Raw genomic sequence first — 18,993 nt, 5'->3', positions numbered from 1 at the left:
TCCATGCAATGCAGCAGTACTCTAAAACGTATTCACCAAATGCAACGAATGTGCCACAATAATGAAAGAGGTTGTTCATGTGGGAGGAATGGGGGTGTGGGGTGTGTGGGAACTTCTTATATTTTTTTAATGTAACATTTTTTGTGATCTATGTATCTTTAAAAAAAAAAAAGACAATAAAAACGTAAAAAAAAGCTATGAAACTAAACTCAGTGTTTCTAGATCTATGTGATTCCTTCTAAATTTTATCATGTACTTCATCAATAAAGATAAATGCTTACTGAGTACCTATTATTGGCAGAGGATTTATGCTGGATACAATGTACAGCAAGACATTCAGGTAACTTTTGTAAATTTATTGGGAAGATGTGACATTTTCAGTTAAATAACACATCCCTTTATAAAAACCAAAAAAAAAGAACACCTGGTACTATATGCTTAAGAAGACAAATGGTTGTAGAGAAAGGCTTGATCCTGGCCTTTAGAAAGTCAGGATTTGGATAAAAGGAGAAGCAAGCAAGCACATTCTAGGATAGGATAATGCTGTAACAAAGATATAGAAAGGGTTAAAGCACCAAAAATGTATGAGACTCTGGATAGACCAATTTTATGGAAGCATCTATCTTTTAATTTGGTTTATGATATTCATAAATACATAGGGTAACTGTCAATTCTTAATTATTCCTCATCAATTTTCTTTATAAGGATAAAAAGATTAAAGCTTTTTTTATTGTCTTTTTTAAAAAAGAAACATACATCACACAAAAGGTTACATTAAAAAGTATGACGGGAAGTGGTTGTGGCTCAACTGATAGCACCTACCATATGGAGGGTCCGGGGTTCGATACCCAGGTCCTCCTGACCTGTGCTGCCCATGTGCAGTGCTGTTCCACGCAAGGAGTGCTGTGCCATGCAGGGGTGTCACCCGCGTAGGGGTACCCCATGTGCAAGGAGTGCACCCTGCAAGAAGAGCTGCCCCGTGTGAAAAAAAAGTGCAGCCTGCCCATGAGTGTTGCTGCACACACAGAGAGCTGATGCAGTAAGATGATGCAACAAAAAAAGCGACAGTTTCCGAGTGCTGTATGACAAGAATGCAAGCAGACACAGAGGAACACACAGCAAATGGACACAGAGAGCAGACAACAGCAGGGAAGGGGAGAGAAATAAATAAAATAAATCTTAAAAAAAAATTAAAATAAAAAAAAGTAAAGCCTTAAAAAAAGAGTATATATATATATATATATAAGAGGATCCCATATACCCCATTCTCCACCCCACCCCTACTCCTCCCACGTCAACAACCTCTTTCATCAGTGTGGCACATTCACTGCATTTGATCAATACATTTTGGAGCACTGCTACACCACATGGATTATAGTTTACATTGTATAAAGCTTTGTATACAAAGGCAACTCCAGAAATGACTAAGATAACTGTCAAGTATAATTTTTTTTTAGAAGGTACCGGGGATTGAACCCAGGACCTCGTACATGGGAAACAGGTGCTCAACTCTGAGCTACATCTGCTCCCCAATGAGCACTGGTTTTTTTTGTTCTGTTTGTATTTAGGCAGTCCTGGGGATTGAACCTGGGACCTTGTACATGGGAAGCAGGTGCTCAACCACTTGAGCTACATCTGCTCCCCTATAGTTCATTTAAAGAATAGTTTTATATAGGGACATAACAAAAAAACAACACTACAATCAGCCAATATTTCATTAACTTATTGAGTCAAATGTTAGCAGTGACTTCTAAATTTTCTATTTAACCTCTGGAGAACTCTCTCCTGGATCTGTGGTCTCCTGAGTTTCCTTCACAAACTTCATCTGTCATACAAACAGATAACATACAAAAGGTTTGTTCATATAAACCTTTCATAAGATTTTATCTTTACAAACTTGTAGAGTTAGAATCTAGAATACAGGCTATGAGGGGATAAGGTAGGGATAGGTAGTGGGAAGTTAAGGCTTAAAATGTATGGGGTTTCTACTTGGAATGATGGAAATATTTTGGTAATGTGTGGTGGTGATGGTAGCACAACATTGTGAATGCAATTAGCAGCAATGAAATATATATCTGAATATGATTAAAAGGGGAAATGTTAGATTTTATATATGGTAATGGAATAAAACTAAAAAAAAAAATACATGAAACTATACTACACAAACAGTAAACCCTAAGTTAAATCATGGACTTTAATAGTACTATTATAAAAATGTGCTATCAACAAATGTTTCAACCACACAAGGTGTTGGTAGTGGTGAGGTATATGGGAATCCCATATTTTATGCATAACTGTTCTGTAAACTCACAATTTTGCTAACAAAGAAAAAAAAAGATACTGTCTTTAATTCTCCCATTTTCTCATTCTACATTTTCACCCTGAGGTATCTTACTTCCAAAGTTTCAATAGTTAGATCAAGAAATGATTCCTAAATCTAACTCTCATATTTTTACTGAATTTAAGACCTAAATTTACTATTGCCTACTAGGTATCTCACCTGAAGATAATGAAGATTATTTACTTATATCCCAGAAACTGTTCTAAGCACTTTACAAGACTGACTCATTTTACAATAACTCTGAGATAGGCATTCATAGTATGCTCCTTTTAAAGATGAGGAACCTGAGGCATGATAAATTAATTTGCCCACAGGTAAAAAATGAAGGAGCCTAGATTTGGATACTATATTCAGTACCGGCTAACATATAGATAGAGTTATTAGGGCACACTTGAGATATCTCACTCAGGGATGAGAGGACAGGAGAAAGGTTGGGGGAGTTCTCAGATATGTTACTTAAAGTCTTAAAATGTAGGAATTAGATAAAGTAGGGCGGTTGAATAGAAGTGGAGGGCAAGAGTTTTCCAAGAGAAGGTAACTAAGTAAAGGCCATGAAGCAGGATTACATGCTGGACAAATTTTAAACAGCTCAGGAGTCAGGGGCAGATTTTACAGGGTAGTAAATGGAAAGAGATAAAAAGAGGAGGTTGGAATTAGATTAGATCACAGCCTTTGAATTGCATGCTAACAGTTTAGACACCAACCTAAAAGCTACTAGTAAACACGGAAGGATTTAAGTCTTTTAGATTAGTGGATAGGGAAAATGGATAAGGGAAAAAACCTAAGGCAGAAAATCAGTTGGTTGGATCTAACAATAGTTTAGAAATTATGAAGCAATGAATTGCAAGTAAAGATAAGGATGAAAAACAAAAGAATAAACATATATTCAGGACAGAGAATCAATACATATCCAAGGAAGGAATGGCTACAACTTAGGAAGCAATTAGCTAGCTACAGGGGATGAAGGAGAACAAGAAGGTTGACGCCAAGGCTTAGACGACCAAGTTAACACGGTGCCATGTTCTGAGTAGCAAAGGCAAGATTAATAAAATTTATCTCCATTTTAGACATGTTCAATCTGAGCTGACCATGAAACATCTAAGTGAATGTATTTTAGTGATTTTCTTTTTAGGAAACTGTATATACACAGTAATACATCTAAATATTATTCTAGATTATAAACTCTTGATAACGGCAGTCAGTCCGTTGTTTTTGTGTTTCCTCACAACACTTAATGCTTTCAAACAGGAAGAACTCAATAAATATTTGCAGAATTAAATAACATTTCCAAATAATGGTACTATCAGTCAAGCTACTCAAGTTGAATGATGTAAATAAGATGTAACATAAAGATCTTCAGGTTCTTTCATCCTTTCACCTCCATTTAAAAGTGCATTCCTTATACTCTAGGCTCCAAAGAAAACAAACAAAAACCACCCATTTAGACTTGTCACCTAAATTTCATGGAAATGCTTTGGAAATATTTTTTTTCCTAATAAATATAACTTTTATCATTTTCAACAAAATTAAGAAAATTCATTTTAGTCTGTAATTTTACAGAGATGAAACCAGTTGGTTGTAACATAACAAAGGAAAGAAAAAGAAAATACTAGGAGAAGTAGAGGAGGCAGTATGAGGCTGTGCCTTGGGAGGAAGGCTTTGGATCTGCAGTCCCTAAAGCAGAAGTGCTGTTGGTGAGTGAAGCCAGAAACACAGGAGCTATGGCTTAATGGGTATGCAGAATGCTCTTGTGGCTGACTTTTCAGTATAACCTGACCTGAACTCCCTAAAATTCCAGAATCATGAGAGTTAATGGCCAATTTTTATACCTGTCTGTGTTACAGTAATACCAAAAAAAATGTTCAAATTCCTAGAGGAACTATTTATATAAATTAAAGGCAAATGGAGTCCTTGATGCCAACGCCCTCACCTATCTATTAGTTCTTCCACTAACGTCCATGATGCACGCAAACATTTAAACATTTTGGGCTACTCATGGTTCTTTATTTTTTTTTAAAGATTTATTTATTTTTATTTCTTTCTCTCCCGTCCCCCCTTCCATTGTCTGCTCTCTGTGTCTGCTGACTGTTCTTCTGCGTCTGCTTGTATTCTTGTCGGCAATACCGGGAACCTTCTCTTTTTGTTGCACCATCTTGCTGTAGCTCTCCATATGTGCAGCACCATTCCTGGGCAGGCTGCACTTTTCTCACACGGGGAAGCTCTCCTTGCAGGGCGCACTCCTTGCACATGGGGCACCCCTACATGGGGGACCCCCTGCATGGCACAGAACTCTTTTCACACATCAGCACTGTGCATGGGTCAGCTCACCATATGAATTAGGAGGCCCTGGGTTTGAACCCTGGACCTCCCATGTGGTAGGTGGACGCTCTAACTATTGAGCCAAATCCACTTCCCTTATGGTTCTTTAAATAAGCTGTGCTTTGTTGTTTATTTTTTGTTTTTTTTTACAGTCAATTGGTTTTATATTTTTTATTTTATTTTTTCCTCGTTCTGCTCCCCCTTTCTCCCCCCACCCTGCTGTTTTTGCTGTCTGTGTCCATCTGCTGTGCAATCCTCTGTATCTATTTACTCTTTTTGTTTTCTCTTCTCATTTTCTCTCCTCTAGGATTCACTAGGATTTGATCCTGGGGACCTGTGATGTGGAGAGAGGTTCCCTGTCAATTGCACCTCCTCAGCTTCTGGTTTCTGCTGTGCTTCACCTTGAATTCCCCTTTGTCTCTCTTTTGTTGCATCATCATCTTGCTGCATGACTCACTTGAGTGGGCACTGGCTCAACATGTGGGCACTCAGGTCACTGCACAAACACTTGGCTCACCACACAGGTACTTGCATGGGCACTTAGCTCCCTGCGCAGGCACTCAGCTCACCTTGTGGGCACTCACATGGGCACTTGGTTTGCTGCACAGGGAACTGGCACACCATGTGGGCACACAGCTCACTGCACAGGCACTTGGCTCACCACATGGGCACTGGCTCACCATACAGGCATGCTTTCTCTTCTTCTTTTTCACCAGGAGGCCCCAGGGATTGAACCTGGGTTCTCCCACATGTTAGGTGAAAGCCCTATCACTTGAGCCATATCTGCTTCCCTGTGCTTTGTTTTTGACCCACTTTTACACATGATATAATACACATAGAATGTTTTCCCCAATTCCCCTTCTGCCAGGTAAACTACTCAGCTCAGCTCAAATGTCATTATCTCTATGAAGGTTTCCCTGATTCTTCTGGACACAATTAAGCAGTCTTTTATTAAACTGCTGTAGGACTTTATACACATCTCTATACCAGCAGTTCTTAGTGACAGGTGGACCTCCCAGGACACATTTGGCAATGTTTAGAGACATTTTTGGTTGTCACAATTGGGGAGAGCAGGGTTCTACTGACATTTAATAGGTAGAGGCCAGGGAAGTTGCTAAACATCCTCGAATGCACAAGACAGCCTCTCACAACAGATAATTATCCAGTACAAAATATCAACAGTGTCAAGGTTGAGAAGCCCTGATCTAAGCTTCATGACACACCTTTGTATGTTACGTCTTTTCCCTCAGAAAATGAGTTTTTGCCACAGCAAGATGTTTTATCTTTATATTCCCAGCACATGTCCTGCTGGTACATAGCATATGCTCAATGAATGTTTCTGAATGAATGGAAGAAAGGGAGGGATGGAGAGAAACAAAAAGAAAGAGCAAGGAGCAGTGCTGATGTGCGCAAGGAGTGCCGTGCCACGCAGGGTGTCCCCCGCGCAGGGGAGCCCCATGCACAAGCGCAAGGAGTGCGCCCCATAAGGAGAGCTGCCCAGTGTGAAAGAAAGTGCAGCCTGCCTAAGAATGGCGCCGCCCACACGGAGAGCTGACACAACAAGATGACACAACAAAAAGAAACACAGATTCCAGTGCTGCTGACAACAACAGAGACGGACAAAGAAGATGACGCAGCAAAAAGACACAGAACAGACAACTGGGGTGGGGGGGGGGAGGGAAGAGAAATAAATAAATAAATATATCTTTTAAAAAAAAAGAAAGAGCACGGTAAGACAAAAAGGAGGGAACGACAAAGGTAAAAATAGTAAAAAAAAAAAAAAAAAAAAAAGGGAAGCATTATCTCTCTTTTCAGGGAAGCTATATAGGATGACAAAAGTTGATCCCCAATATTCCCTAGAAGGTACAGAGCTTTAAGCATATTTTTACACAGTGTTTGGAGCCAGACAGACTAAGGGTTTAGGCTTTACTATTTATTAGCTGGGTAACTTTGAGCAAATTATTTAATTCCTCTACATTTAAACTTTCTTGTTTGTAAACTGGGTAAAATGATCTCATGCTCATAGGGTTTACATGACAATAAAATAAACATATGTAAATAAACGGTGCTTACATATAATAGGAATCTAAAAGTTACTTTTAGTAGGACTCTATAAACATCATTCCTTCCCTTCCTTTCTGAGAATACCTATATAGAAAGATATCTGTTAAGACTTTTCTCAGTGTTTTTTTTTTCAATATTTGTGCTTTCTACTTTGCTAAACCCAAATAGGTTGCTATCATGGTTGCAAAATAAATACATGGTCATATTATTTGTCACAGAATATCATTAGCTAATTTATTATAATATTTTTAGATAACTCAACCTAAAGAAACCAGACTTCTAGTCTTTGTTTGCTATCATTTTACAAATCAACTAAAAAATGAGAATACAAGTCAGAGCTCTTAATTCTAATTCTAATTCAAATAATAATAACTAAAACTATTAAGCTCATAAAGAAAAATATAGGAAGAAATACGGGGTAAATTTTACTTATAATATGAAAATAAAATCCTATTCTAAAGAATTGTTTATTCTTCATTTCCTAAAACACAAAAGATATAAAAAGAAGTGAACTAGCTTAACTTTAAACTGAGACAAATGTCTAACCTACCTGGCCTGTTGCCACATAGTCTTTCAAAGGATGAATAGCCAGGCAGAGAATATCATCATCATGACCCATGTAAAAGCGCTGTGTGTTCTGCTGTCTATTATAAATGACACCCACTGCTGCCACATGGTATACAATTTCACCAGTTTGAGTATAAAACAGATTACTTCGACAGTCATAACCTCTGTAACTAATATAGAAAACAAATCACATTAACTCTGGCCTTTTAACTGATCAATATGAATTATACAGAGAAGTGAATATCTTTTGGTTCATTCAATTTCCAGTTTTACAAGAAACTGAACAATTAAAAGAAAATATAAACATCTCAGTTCTCATAAAACTTTATGAACTTCCTCTGATTACAAATAGCATCCTAATCCAACCTATAATATTGAGAAAAGGTGCAGAACACTGTATATACTATACTATTATTTGTATAATATTAAATGTGTGTACTATAAAATAAAATAAAACAGTTGCTTTTTCACAAGCAAAAGGTCATAGAAGAGTATATTTGTATTTGTTTGTATATGCATAAATATTTCTAAAATGAAGTTAGTAGTGGATACCTATAGAGGAGGTAAATAATGGCTGGGGGGACAGAGATGGGAAGGAGGTTTTCAAAATATCTTTCTATATACATTGTTAAATCATAAGAATATAACATATAGTCCAACAATAAAATTTTAAAACAATTTAAAAAAATATTATCCACATCCAGAAAAAAGTAGCTAGATCTTCTTAAAATGGTCAATATACCCATTTATAGCAACTTTTCTTTGAGCTTAAACAAAACCCAGTTCATAAAACACACATCTGTATAGAAATATGCTAGCTATTTTGTCACAGGAGGAAAAATACTTTTACTAAATAAACCCTCTTTCAAATTCTTGAAAAGCATTATCAGGCAGGTAAGAAATGAGAGCTGGGTGAGGGATAAGAAAGACTCAGACTGCAAAATCTGTTGTTACTAGGCTGAAATGTGAGGCCTGTGTTGCCAGATGTTCTAAGAGAATTCAGAAATTGTATTTTATTGAAATCAAAATATGTAGGCCAAAATAATATGAAAATCAAATATGAAATCAAAATAAGGCCAAAGGGAACCACACTATCATTCCAAATTAGACATATTTCCATTTTACAGATGGGGAAACCAAAATTCAAACCAAAATGAAAAACAGTTGTTTTATACCCATGAACAAAGTGTAGTCGAATACTATTTCTTGGAGCCTGTTCTCTTCTTTTAGAAGTAGCACTCTTTTGTTTCTTTTTGCATTGCTCTTTAAGCTGAGGTAGATCTTCTTTGTAAACCTTAAAAAATGTATATAAATAGAATATTACAAAAAAACAGAATACAGAATATATATCAATAAAGGCATTCACAGACTCCTAATGTAACTTTCATACATTGTGGTTACTGTTCATCACTAAAGCTTTAACAATTACTGTCTTAAATAATAAGGCACATTATGAAATTTACTTCCTTAGAAAGACCAAACTAACTTATATTTCCTATATAGCACACAGACAAATACATATTTAGTGTTCAAAAAATTTTTATACTTCATAAGAGAATATTCTAAAGGGAATATGGGAGTGTAGTATAACAAAAATCTATAGGAAAATATAATATAGACATACTTAGTATAAAAGAGCTTACCATAAAAGAACATTTTATATACAAGCGTACTTTATCAGGTGGAAATCTGAAATAACCACACATTTCTTGGAAAATTAAAAACTACAAAACATAACAATAATGAGTAAACAACAAGGAGCGAGATAATAAAATCATGTGATAATAGAAAATTACCTGTCGACGGTAGGTGAGTTGTGTCTCTTGTTCAATTTCAGAGTCTAATTCTGGAACATCAGACAGATCTGAATCTGATTCATCACTGTTAGAGTCAGCCAGAGTTTCTGTAATTTTTAATAATGAAATGTCATGTGTTTAAAAAACATTCATTTTCAAAACAGCTGTATAAAATTAATGATTAAGAGCTGATTCCTGACAGCTGACATGGAGACAAGCCATAAACAATCAAAGGAAATTACCTATCTAGTAACATAGATGTGAGTAACCTGTTCTACAGATTATCTTCCTCTCCACTTACTGCAAGCGCAATAGTTCCTTTAAATCCCTTCATTGGTTCCCCAATGACTGCTAGAATATACATTAAATGTTTTGTTTTGCTAACATAACTGCTTCTTCACTCAAAATTTAATAGATTAAAATGCAATCAAAAGAACTTTGTATTTCATGCTCTGTGACATCTGAGTTTAAATACATAAACAATATTTTTATTTAATATTTATCACAATACCAAACTATATGCTAAATTATAAGACTAGATTACACTTCAACCTTGAAATTATTTTGGGGTTATTGAAGAGTTACTTGCCAGAGAAATTGTGTAGGCAGTGTGTACTACTTACCTTGGGGTGCTATATGAAGAGCATCTTTTATTTTTCTTTCAGGAATAAATTTCCACTGAAAGACAGAGTGATCTGCTCCACCAATAGAAACAACCCACTGATGATCATGTGACCATCTGACATTAGTTACGTGAGCTGAATGGCCAATATATTTTTTAAACTTGGCCCCTACAACAAAAATAAACTTTTAAATGGATAAACAAATGCCAACACAAATTATATAAATACCAGTTCAAATAACAACTTCCATACATGAACTACTGCTTTTCTTCCCATTTTCTTAACAATTATGATCAAAGGGAAAGTTGTTAATCAAGTACTTGTTGAATGAACAAATGAATAAGTCTGCCTCAAGGGATACAAATCTTTGCTTTACTGATTGACAATATGGTTTGGAATAGGAACTACATGGCTGCTGAGGCATTATCTTACTGCTTTGAGAAAAGTCTACAGCGATAAAGGAATATGCTGTTTACATATTAAGCTACTTGAATGTTTTGGCCTGAAGCCTTTGATCTTAAGTGAAAGTCAAAGAATTTAACCTACTTCACCCCTTGCCTCCACTGTTTCCAATCCAAACAATCAGATAATCCTTTCAAAATGTAAGTTATCAACAAAATACTAACAAACCAAATCCAGCAACCTATAAAAAGAACTATATACCAAGAGGGATTTATTCTAAATGCAAGTTTGGTGCAACATAAAAAATATAAATGTAATATACCATATTAATTGAATAAAGACCCAAACCCACATGATCATCTCAACAGAGGCAGGAAAGGCATTTGATAAACTCCAACACCTTTTCATGATAAAAAAAAAACACTCAACACACTAGGAAAGGAAGAGGAATTCCTTAACCTAATAAAGGGCATCTACAAAAACTCAGAGTTAACATTATGCTTAATGGTTAAAGACTTGTTCTCTAAGATCAAGAACAAGACAAGACTGCTCTCACCACTTCTACTCAACATTACATTGGAGGTCCTAGTCAGGACAATTAGGCAAGAAAAAGAAATAACAAGTACCCAGATTAGAAAGGGAGAAGAAAAACTATATATGCAGATGGTATGACCATACATACAGAAAATCCTAAGGAATCTACCAAGAAACTATTAGAACTAATAAATGAGTTCAGCAAGGCTACAGGATATATCATCATTGTACAAAAACCCCACTGTATTTCTATACACCAGTAATAAATAGTCCAAGAATTGATTTAAGAAAATTCCATTTACAATAGCATCAAAAAGTACCTAGGTATAAATTTAACAAAAGAGGTGCAAGACATGCTCACTGAAAACTACAAAACATCATTGAAAGAAATTAAAGAACTAAATAAATGGAAAGATACCACATATTAACGAACTGGAAGATTTAATACTGCTAAAATGACATTACTCCTTGAACTGATTTATAGATGAAGCATAATTCCTATCAAAATCCCAACTGATTTTTAGCAGAAATTGACAAAAAGTCAAATTAATATGAAAATACAAGTGAACCAGAAGAATAAAAAAATCTTGAAAAACAAAGTCAGAGGATTAACAATTTCTGATTTCAAAAATTACTCCAAACTACATTAATTAAGACTCTGTGTTATTGATATAAGGATGGGCCTATAGATTAATGGAACAGAACTGAGAACAGAAATAAACCCATGTACATTTACAATCAACTGATTTTTCACAAGAGTTGTGCCAAGACAGTTCAAAGGGGAAAGAATCGTCTTTTCAAAAAATGGGTGCCTGGACACTTAGATAGCCACATGTTAAAGAATGAATTTGGGGAAGCAGATGTGGGTCAGGCAACTGGGCTCCTGCCCACCACACTAGAGGTCACTGGTTCAGGTCCCAGTGTCTCCTAAAGATGACAGCGAGCTGGCATGACAGGTAGGTGCAGCAAGCTGACACAAGAAGAAAACACATAATGAGAGACAACAAAGCAGGGAGCAGAGGTTCCTGGTGCCTCCTAAAGAAGATAGAGAGCTGATGCAATGGGCAAGTGTGGCAAGCTGATGCAATAAGATGATGCAGCAAGAGACGCAGAGAGGAAAAAAAATAATAAGAGACACAACAAAGCAGGGAGCAGAGGTGACTCAAGCAATTAGATATCTCCCTACCACATCAGAGGTCTTGGGTTCAGCTCCCAGTGCCTCCTGAAGAAACAAGGAAGACAGACACAGCAAGTGAAAAAACAATGAAGGGGTAGGAAGAAATAAATAAATAAAATCTTAAAAGAAAAAAAAAAAGAATTTGGATCTCTACCTCACACCATACATAAACTTTAATTCAAAATGTGCCAAAGACCTAATACAAGTGTTAAAACTATAAGATTCATAGAAGAAAACTTAGGTGTAAAGCTTTGTGAACTCAGATTAAAGAACGGCTTTTTAGATATGACACCAAAAGCATAGCAACGAAAGAGAAAATAGATAAACCGAACTTCATCCAAATTAAAAACTTTTCTACTTCAAAGGACCTTATCAAGAAGTGAAAAGACAATGCAAAGAATGGGAGAAAATATTTTCAAATCATGTATCAAACAAGGGTCCAGCATCTAGAGTATGAAAATAACTCTTACAACTCAACAATAAAAAGACAACCCAATTTAAAAATTGGCAAGGGTTTTGAATAGACATTTCTGCAAAGAATACAAAAAATGGCCAATAAGCCCATGAAAAGATGTTCAACATCATCATTACTCAGTAGGGAAATACAAAATCACAGTGAGAAACCACTTCACACCCACAAGAATGGCTAGACTAAAAAGACAGATAACAAACACTGGCAAGCATGTGAAAAAACTAGAACAATCATATATTGCTGATAGGAATGTAAAATGGTACAGCCACTTTGGAAAATAGTTGGGTGGTTCCTTAGAAAGTATACAACCCAGCAATTCCACTCTTAGGCATATACCCAAGAGAAATGAAATGTATGTTCATGAAAAAACTGGTACACAAATGTTCATAACATCATCACTCATAACCGATGAAAGTGGAAACGAACCAAATGTCCATAAATTGACAAATGCACAAACAAAATATAGTATATCATGTAACTAAATATTAGGCAATAAAAGAAATGAAGTATTTATGCATGCTAAAACATAGATAGATCTTTACAACATCATAAAAGAGGTCAGACACAAAAGGCCACATATTGTATGATTTCATTTATATGAAATATCCAGAATAGGCAAATCTGTTGAAAACAAAAGTAGATTAATGGTTGCCAGGGGCTGTGGGGAGGTGCAAATTGGGAGCCACTGCTAACCTGTATGGGGTTTCTTTTTGATGTAATGGAAATGTTCTAAAATTAGGTAGTGGTGATGGCTATACAACTTTGTGAATATACTAAAACCACTGAATTGTATAGTTTAAAGGGTTGGATTTTATGGTACATCAATTATATTTCAATTTTCAGAAAAAGCAAATCAAAATATGTCAGTTCTCTGCTCAAAACCCTCCAAAAACTTCTCATTCCTCTCTGAGTAAAGCCAAAGTCCTTACAATGGCTATATGATCTGGGGCCTCATTTTTTTCTTTTCTTCACTCAGTCATATATAGCTATGCTGTCCTACAGTTCCTTGAACAAGCCAGTCATGCTGCCATATTAGACCTTTCATATAGCCACGCCCTTTGCCCAAAATGCTCTTCCCTTCCATATTCCCTTGGATAACTCCATAACCTCTATTAAGTCTTTGCTCAAATGCTAGATACATTATTTAACAGTATAATCTGCCTCCAATTTCCCACTCTCTTCACCTGTCTTCTACATTCCTGAGATCACCCTTGTTCCACTGCATTGATGACATACTAATATTTATCACACTTCTACATACATATCACTTACTTATTTACAATTTTATTATTACTCTACTCCATGTAAGATTCATGTGATCACAGCTGTATACTATTTTGTGAACTGATTTTATATAAATGGCTACAATAATACCTGGTATGTAAGAATCCAAAAATACTCGTTGAATAAACGTTGAATGAATCAGATAATTTTTCAACCCAACTCCCTGTTAGCTCGAGCACCACTCAAGTAGTATCAGGAAATGCTAGTATTCGGACGGCACTATCAGATTTTCAACAGCCTCTTTTGGGGGAACCAACTCTAAGGTTGTTCTATTTATTACAATTAGGTGACTCTTCACAAAAGCACCTTTCTCCATAGGAACTTGTCTAAATAAGCCCAAAAAACACTTCAACGATAAGAAATGGGCCAGCCGTGCTGTACATATAGGGCCTTGTTTTGTTTTGTTTTATGAAACCTGTCCAACTTTGATCAGTTTGACGAATGGGCCACTACCAATAGATTTTAATGTAAATGTAAGTAGCCTACATTTTCCATAACACTGAGGATTCTCTATTACATATTCCACAATAAAGAAATTCTCTCTAATAAGAAACAAAATGGGTAATAAATAGGGAGACTTTCATTCTGAAATTACCGTTTGTTTAAAAGAGACTTGATTTTCAGTGAAAACTTCCTCATATTTAAGAATTACGGCTTTAAAAAATCCTTTTTTTAAAAACATAATTTTGATAGTTAAGACCAGAGCAGACATGCTAAGTTAATTCAGTTGGACTATTTTAACTTAGTTATTTTGAAAAATTTTAAACTTACAGAAAAATTACAATAGTTCAATGAACACCCAGAAAAACCTTCAGCTATGTTCACCAAATTTAAACATTTTACTACATTTTTAACCATTTGAGTTAACTGCAGACAATATAAACTTTCATCCCTGATGATATTATCACATAATTTTAACAAACGTTCTATCACAGTATGGTGTGTTGGTGAAGGGGATTGTACTGGGATTCTACATATATGCATGACTGTTTTTTAAGTTCACTACTTCTGTAATACAAATATATTAAAAAATAATAATAGGGTGGATTGGGGGAAAATACACCAATACAAGATATAGACTATAGATTTTTAAAAATTAAAGTGTGGCAATTTCACTCCTAGTATACGCCTTTGAGAAACTCTTGCACATAATAGCAGTATCAATCGATAGGATAAATAACATAAATTTTAGCAAATATTCATACCACAATATTTTAGAGCACTGTAAAACAAATGCACTAGATCTACATGCAATAAATATGGATGAAACTTTAAAGAAATACAGTGCTGAATGATAAAATACAAATCTCTATTATAAATATCTTTTGTTGTTTGATATTTTTGTTTTTCCAACAAACTCCATCTGGAAATCTAAAGAAATATTTTCCCACATACATATTTTCAGAAGTAGGAAGAGGGTCTTGGCAATTATTAATGGCAATGAAGATATTAGATTAAAGCATACCTTTAATCTAACCTCTCCATCCTCCCTACTCTGCATAGTCCCAGTGCTGCTGTCTGGGCAGTATATGATTATTTGAGAAAGATTATGGTTAAGAGCAGGTAAAACAAGAGAAAAAGAGGATGGATGATAATGAACAAAAAAAAGGGAGGGGATGCTTTATGCTGGGATTAGAGGGGATAAATGTGGAAGAACAGCAAATGATCATTCTCTCTAGCTAACTTCATACATTGTGTTTTAATTACAATGATTCTACTATATAAACTACTTCATTATTTAATGCCTTTGTATATTTTGTAAAAACTACACTTCTTAGAAGTCATCTAGTGGAGATCACCTAAGTGGATATCTAAAATTTGTTAATACATCAGATACAGCCTTTTTCTAACCTTACACTGGACCAACAGTACAACTTAATAATGTATGAAATAATGTACAACTCAATAAATAATTGGAAAGAAAGAGAACTTATCTAGGAACACTGCTAACTTTACTGATAGCTTTTCTTTTTTAATGGAGAAGACAATATTATTATTACATAATAATTTTATTTCATTTATAAAATGTAGTAGTCCTCTGAATTGCTGTGTGAATATTTTACTGACGTCTAAGAAAAATTAGTCTCCTTAAAAAGTGTATAAATTGTTATTCTTTTTGTTTTTTGTTAGACTTTTGTTAGAAATTTATTTTATAGTAAGAATGATTTTTATTTCTAGGTGCTTGAGTCAGCTTGAGACTATGGCTAGATAATTGGGAGAGCAGAAGAAATAAGATAACGCACAACTGCATATTAAAAGATTAGTGGAAGTATGTTAAGATTCCATGTTTATTGGATTCACATTTTTGCATGCTTTACTAAATTACATTTTAATGTTTGCCCTGCACCTCACACCCTCTCACTTTTATCAACAAGCCCTGTAAAAATCATTACTATATCTTCTGTCAATGTTGATGGTCTCAGAATACGCATCCCTGCCCCTAATATAAAGCACCGTACCACAGGAGAGAATTCTTTGAAAAGTAAATCCCAGAAGCTTTGCTTTCTCTGAAAAATAAGTATGCATCTTTTTTTAAATTTTAATCTAAAATGAAAACTGTTTTGTGCCCTGTTTTATTCTGGTTTCCAGGAAGCTTAGAACCAAAGGTGATATTTGACTACTATCATATTTTAACTAGTTTTAATATTGTAATTCTATTTGTATTTCTCCTGGTACTGATTCTCTATTTGTATAATTATTTTAGTATTTAAAAACTGACTAAACACTATATGGGACAATGTATGAAATGAATAAATACTAAAGCATTTTATTTAATTATCCCTACGTCTATGAACAAAATAATTAATATAATCATTTTAGATAAGTACCAAGAAAAAGATTAAACATAAAAATATGTAGGAAACAGCTAAAAAAAACCTCTAATTTTTCTTGTACCCCACTGTTAATGAAAATAAATATCAAGATAATATACTCACACATGAAAACAATAAAAAACTAAGGTCCAAACTGTGACCTGAGCTTGTACAATTGATTACTTCCTCAGAATTCTTGAGAAAAAAACATGAGAAAAATGTCTCCTAAAAGATATGTTTAACAAGTTAAATGATTAAAGGTAGTAAGCCATAAGAAAAGCATAACCATCACTGTATGGCAGATTTTATGAAGCAATTCTGGAATTAGAGAGAAAAATGTTTCTCTAAAAAGAAAGAGGTACATTTCATTCATAATAGGACACAAATTAAAATTTCTAATACAAATTTCATGACCCAAAATAGAATGTAATATATGAAAATAGTTTTTAGTAATTAATCACTACACATATATTTAAAAATATGAAATCCCATTTATCTCAAGATTAATTTTCTGCAAAGGACTTAGAAGTTCTTTAAGAGAGAGGTTACTTAAAAATATTTTGAAAGACAAGATACCTTTTCTTAAACAAGGATATCGGAACAATTTTACAATTCCATAGTCATCAGCTGTAACTAAAACTTGGCCAATAGAATTTCCATCTACTGAATTTATATCACTGATATCTGAATACTTGGGCCAAATTCCATTTACTTCAAGGCCTGAAACACACGTCCATGAAGCCCAATGAACACCTTTTATTTCTTCTTTACTTGACACTTCTTTTCCACCTAAAAATAAATCAGAATCTTAATTTAATACATTTTTTTCATGTGATTTTACTCAGGCTTAACCTGTATGATAACATGGTAAACTCCAGAAATATAAGTATTCCCACACCACAGTTAGAGGAGACTCCATGAATAGAAAGGTAAGTATGGGTATGGAGAAGAGAGAATTAAATGCATGAAATTGAGGAAAAAACCCACTACCAAAATTATATTGATTCAGAGATATACATAGATTTGAATATGATGTGGTGTAGGACGTTCACCCATGTGGAGAATGAAATTGAACCTAACTAGACTTCATCAAAATTTACAACTTTTGTATACCAAATGACATTATCAAGGGAGTAAAAAGACATCCCAAAGGAATAGGATAAACTATTTGTGAATCATATATCTAATAAATGAGTAATATCCAGAATATATAAAGAACTTCTGCAACTCAACAACAAAAACCAACAACCGAATTAAAAAATCGAAAAGGACTTTAATAGTTCTCCAAAGAAGATAAACAAATGGCGAAGAAGCACACAAAAAGATGATCAATATCATTAGTTATTAGGGAAATGCAAATCAAAACCACAATAAGATAACTACTTCATACCCACTAAGATGGCTATAATCAAGAAATAGAAAATAGGTGTTGAAGAGGATGTGGAGAAATTAGAACCCTTATGCATTGCTGGTGGGAATGTAAAATGGTACAGCTGTTGAGGATCTAGCAATTACATTCCTAGGGATAAAGCCCAAAGAATTGAAAAAAGGGACTCAAAACAGATACTTGTCCACCAATGTTTATAACACCATTATTCACAATAGCAAAAAGTTGGAAACAACTCAAGTGTCCAACAACAGATGAATGGATAAACAAAATGCAGTATATACATACAATGGAATATTATTTGGCAGTAAAAATTTCTGAAGTCCTGATACTTGCTGTAACCCGGATGAACCTTGAAAACATTATGCTAAGTGAAATAAGTCAGACACAAAAGGATAAATGTTGTGGTTTCACTTACATGAGTATCTAGAATAGGCAAATTCATAGAGATAAAAGAATATCATGTACCAGTGGTTGGGAGGGATAGTGGAACAGGATTTACTGCTTAATGGATATGAAGTTTCTTTTTGGGGTAATGAAAACGTTCTGGGTATTGTGTGATATGATTACACATATAGTTACACATGATGGCAAATGTACTTAACACCACTGAATTGTACCTTTGAAAATGGTAAATTTTAATTTATATATATTTTATCACCATAAAGGAAAAACAAAACAAAACAAAAACCCTGAACCCTATTAAAATCATGATATAGATTCATAATAGGGTAATTTATAAGAAAAAGAAAACATGGAAAAGTGACAAATAGGGTATTTTTTTAAAAAACTTAAGATACATAGTTGAGGAAAAAAGAAAACTGAAAAAAAAAAAACCAAGAAGGAAGGAAGAATGGGGAGTAATGCATTTACAAAAGGTAAAAAAACTTTAGGACTTAGTCCATTACATACAGATTGTTAATGCAAAACTTTTGGGAATAAGCTGTAATTTAATTATCTAGCTAGTCTTATTAAATAAGTTCTTGGAAGATAGTGACTAATTCACTAAGCACTCATTCAAAGTACTGTACTAATAGAGAATTTTTAAATGATTGTATTCTTTTTTTATCTTGATAGAAACTGTTTTTCAAATTTAGTTTATCAGCAATGTATTGTTAATATTTAGCAAAAGTGTCTAAAGCAAACACAAAAAGACAAATAATTTTTGGTCTTGCATATGTAGCAATTGTATTCAGTCAATTAGTTCTATCTAG

General features: G+C 34.3%; 1 protein-coding gene across 3 annotated transcripts in view; it reads right to left on the bottom strand.

Annotated features, from left to right (window-relative positions):
* Positions 1–18,993, bottom strand: part of EML5 (EMAP like 5) — a 196,511-nt gene that overhangs the window by 102,712 nt on the left and 74,806 nt on the right. For all 3 annotated transcript variants that reach the window (XM_058292607.2, XM_071213731.1, XM_071213730.1), the window contains exons 10-14: positions 16,969–17,181; positions 9,711–9,878; positions 9,088–9,194; positions 8,467–8,585; positions 7,275–7,461 (exon numbers count right to left, since the gene is read on the bottom strand). In XM_058292607.2, coding sequence (XP_058148590.1) covers positions 7,275–7,461; positions 8,467–8,585; positions 9,088–9,194; positions 9,711–9,878; positions 16,969–17,181 — 794 coding nt within the window. The remainder of the gene's footprint in view (positions 1–7,274; positions 7,462–8,466; positions 8,586–9,087; positions 9,195–9,710; positions 9,879–16,968; positions 17,182–18,993) is intronic.

Source organism: Dasypus novemcinctus, chromosome 3, assembly GCF_030445035.2.
Source record: "Dasypus novemcinctus isolate mDasNov1 chromosome 3, mDasNov1.1.hap2, whole genome shotgun sequence".
NCBI classification, from domain to species: Eukaryota; Metazoa; Chordata; class Mammalia; order Cingulata; family Dasypodidae; genus Dasypus; species Dasypus novemcinctus.
Note: the sequence above shows the minus strand (reverse complement) of the source record. Positions and strands in the feature narration are given on the sequence as shown.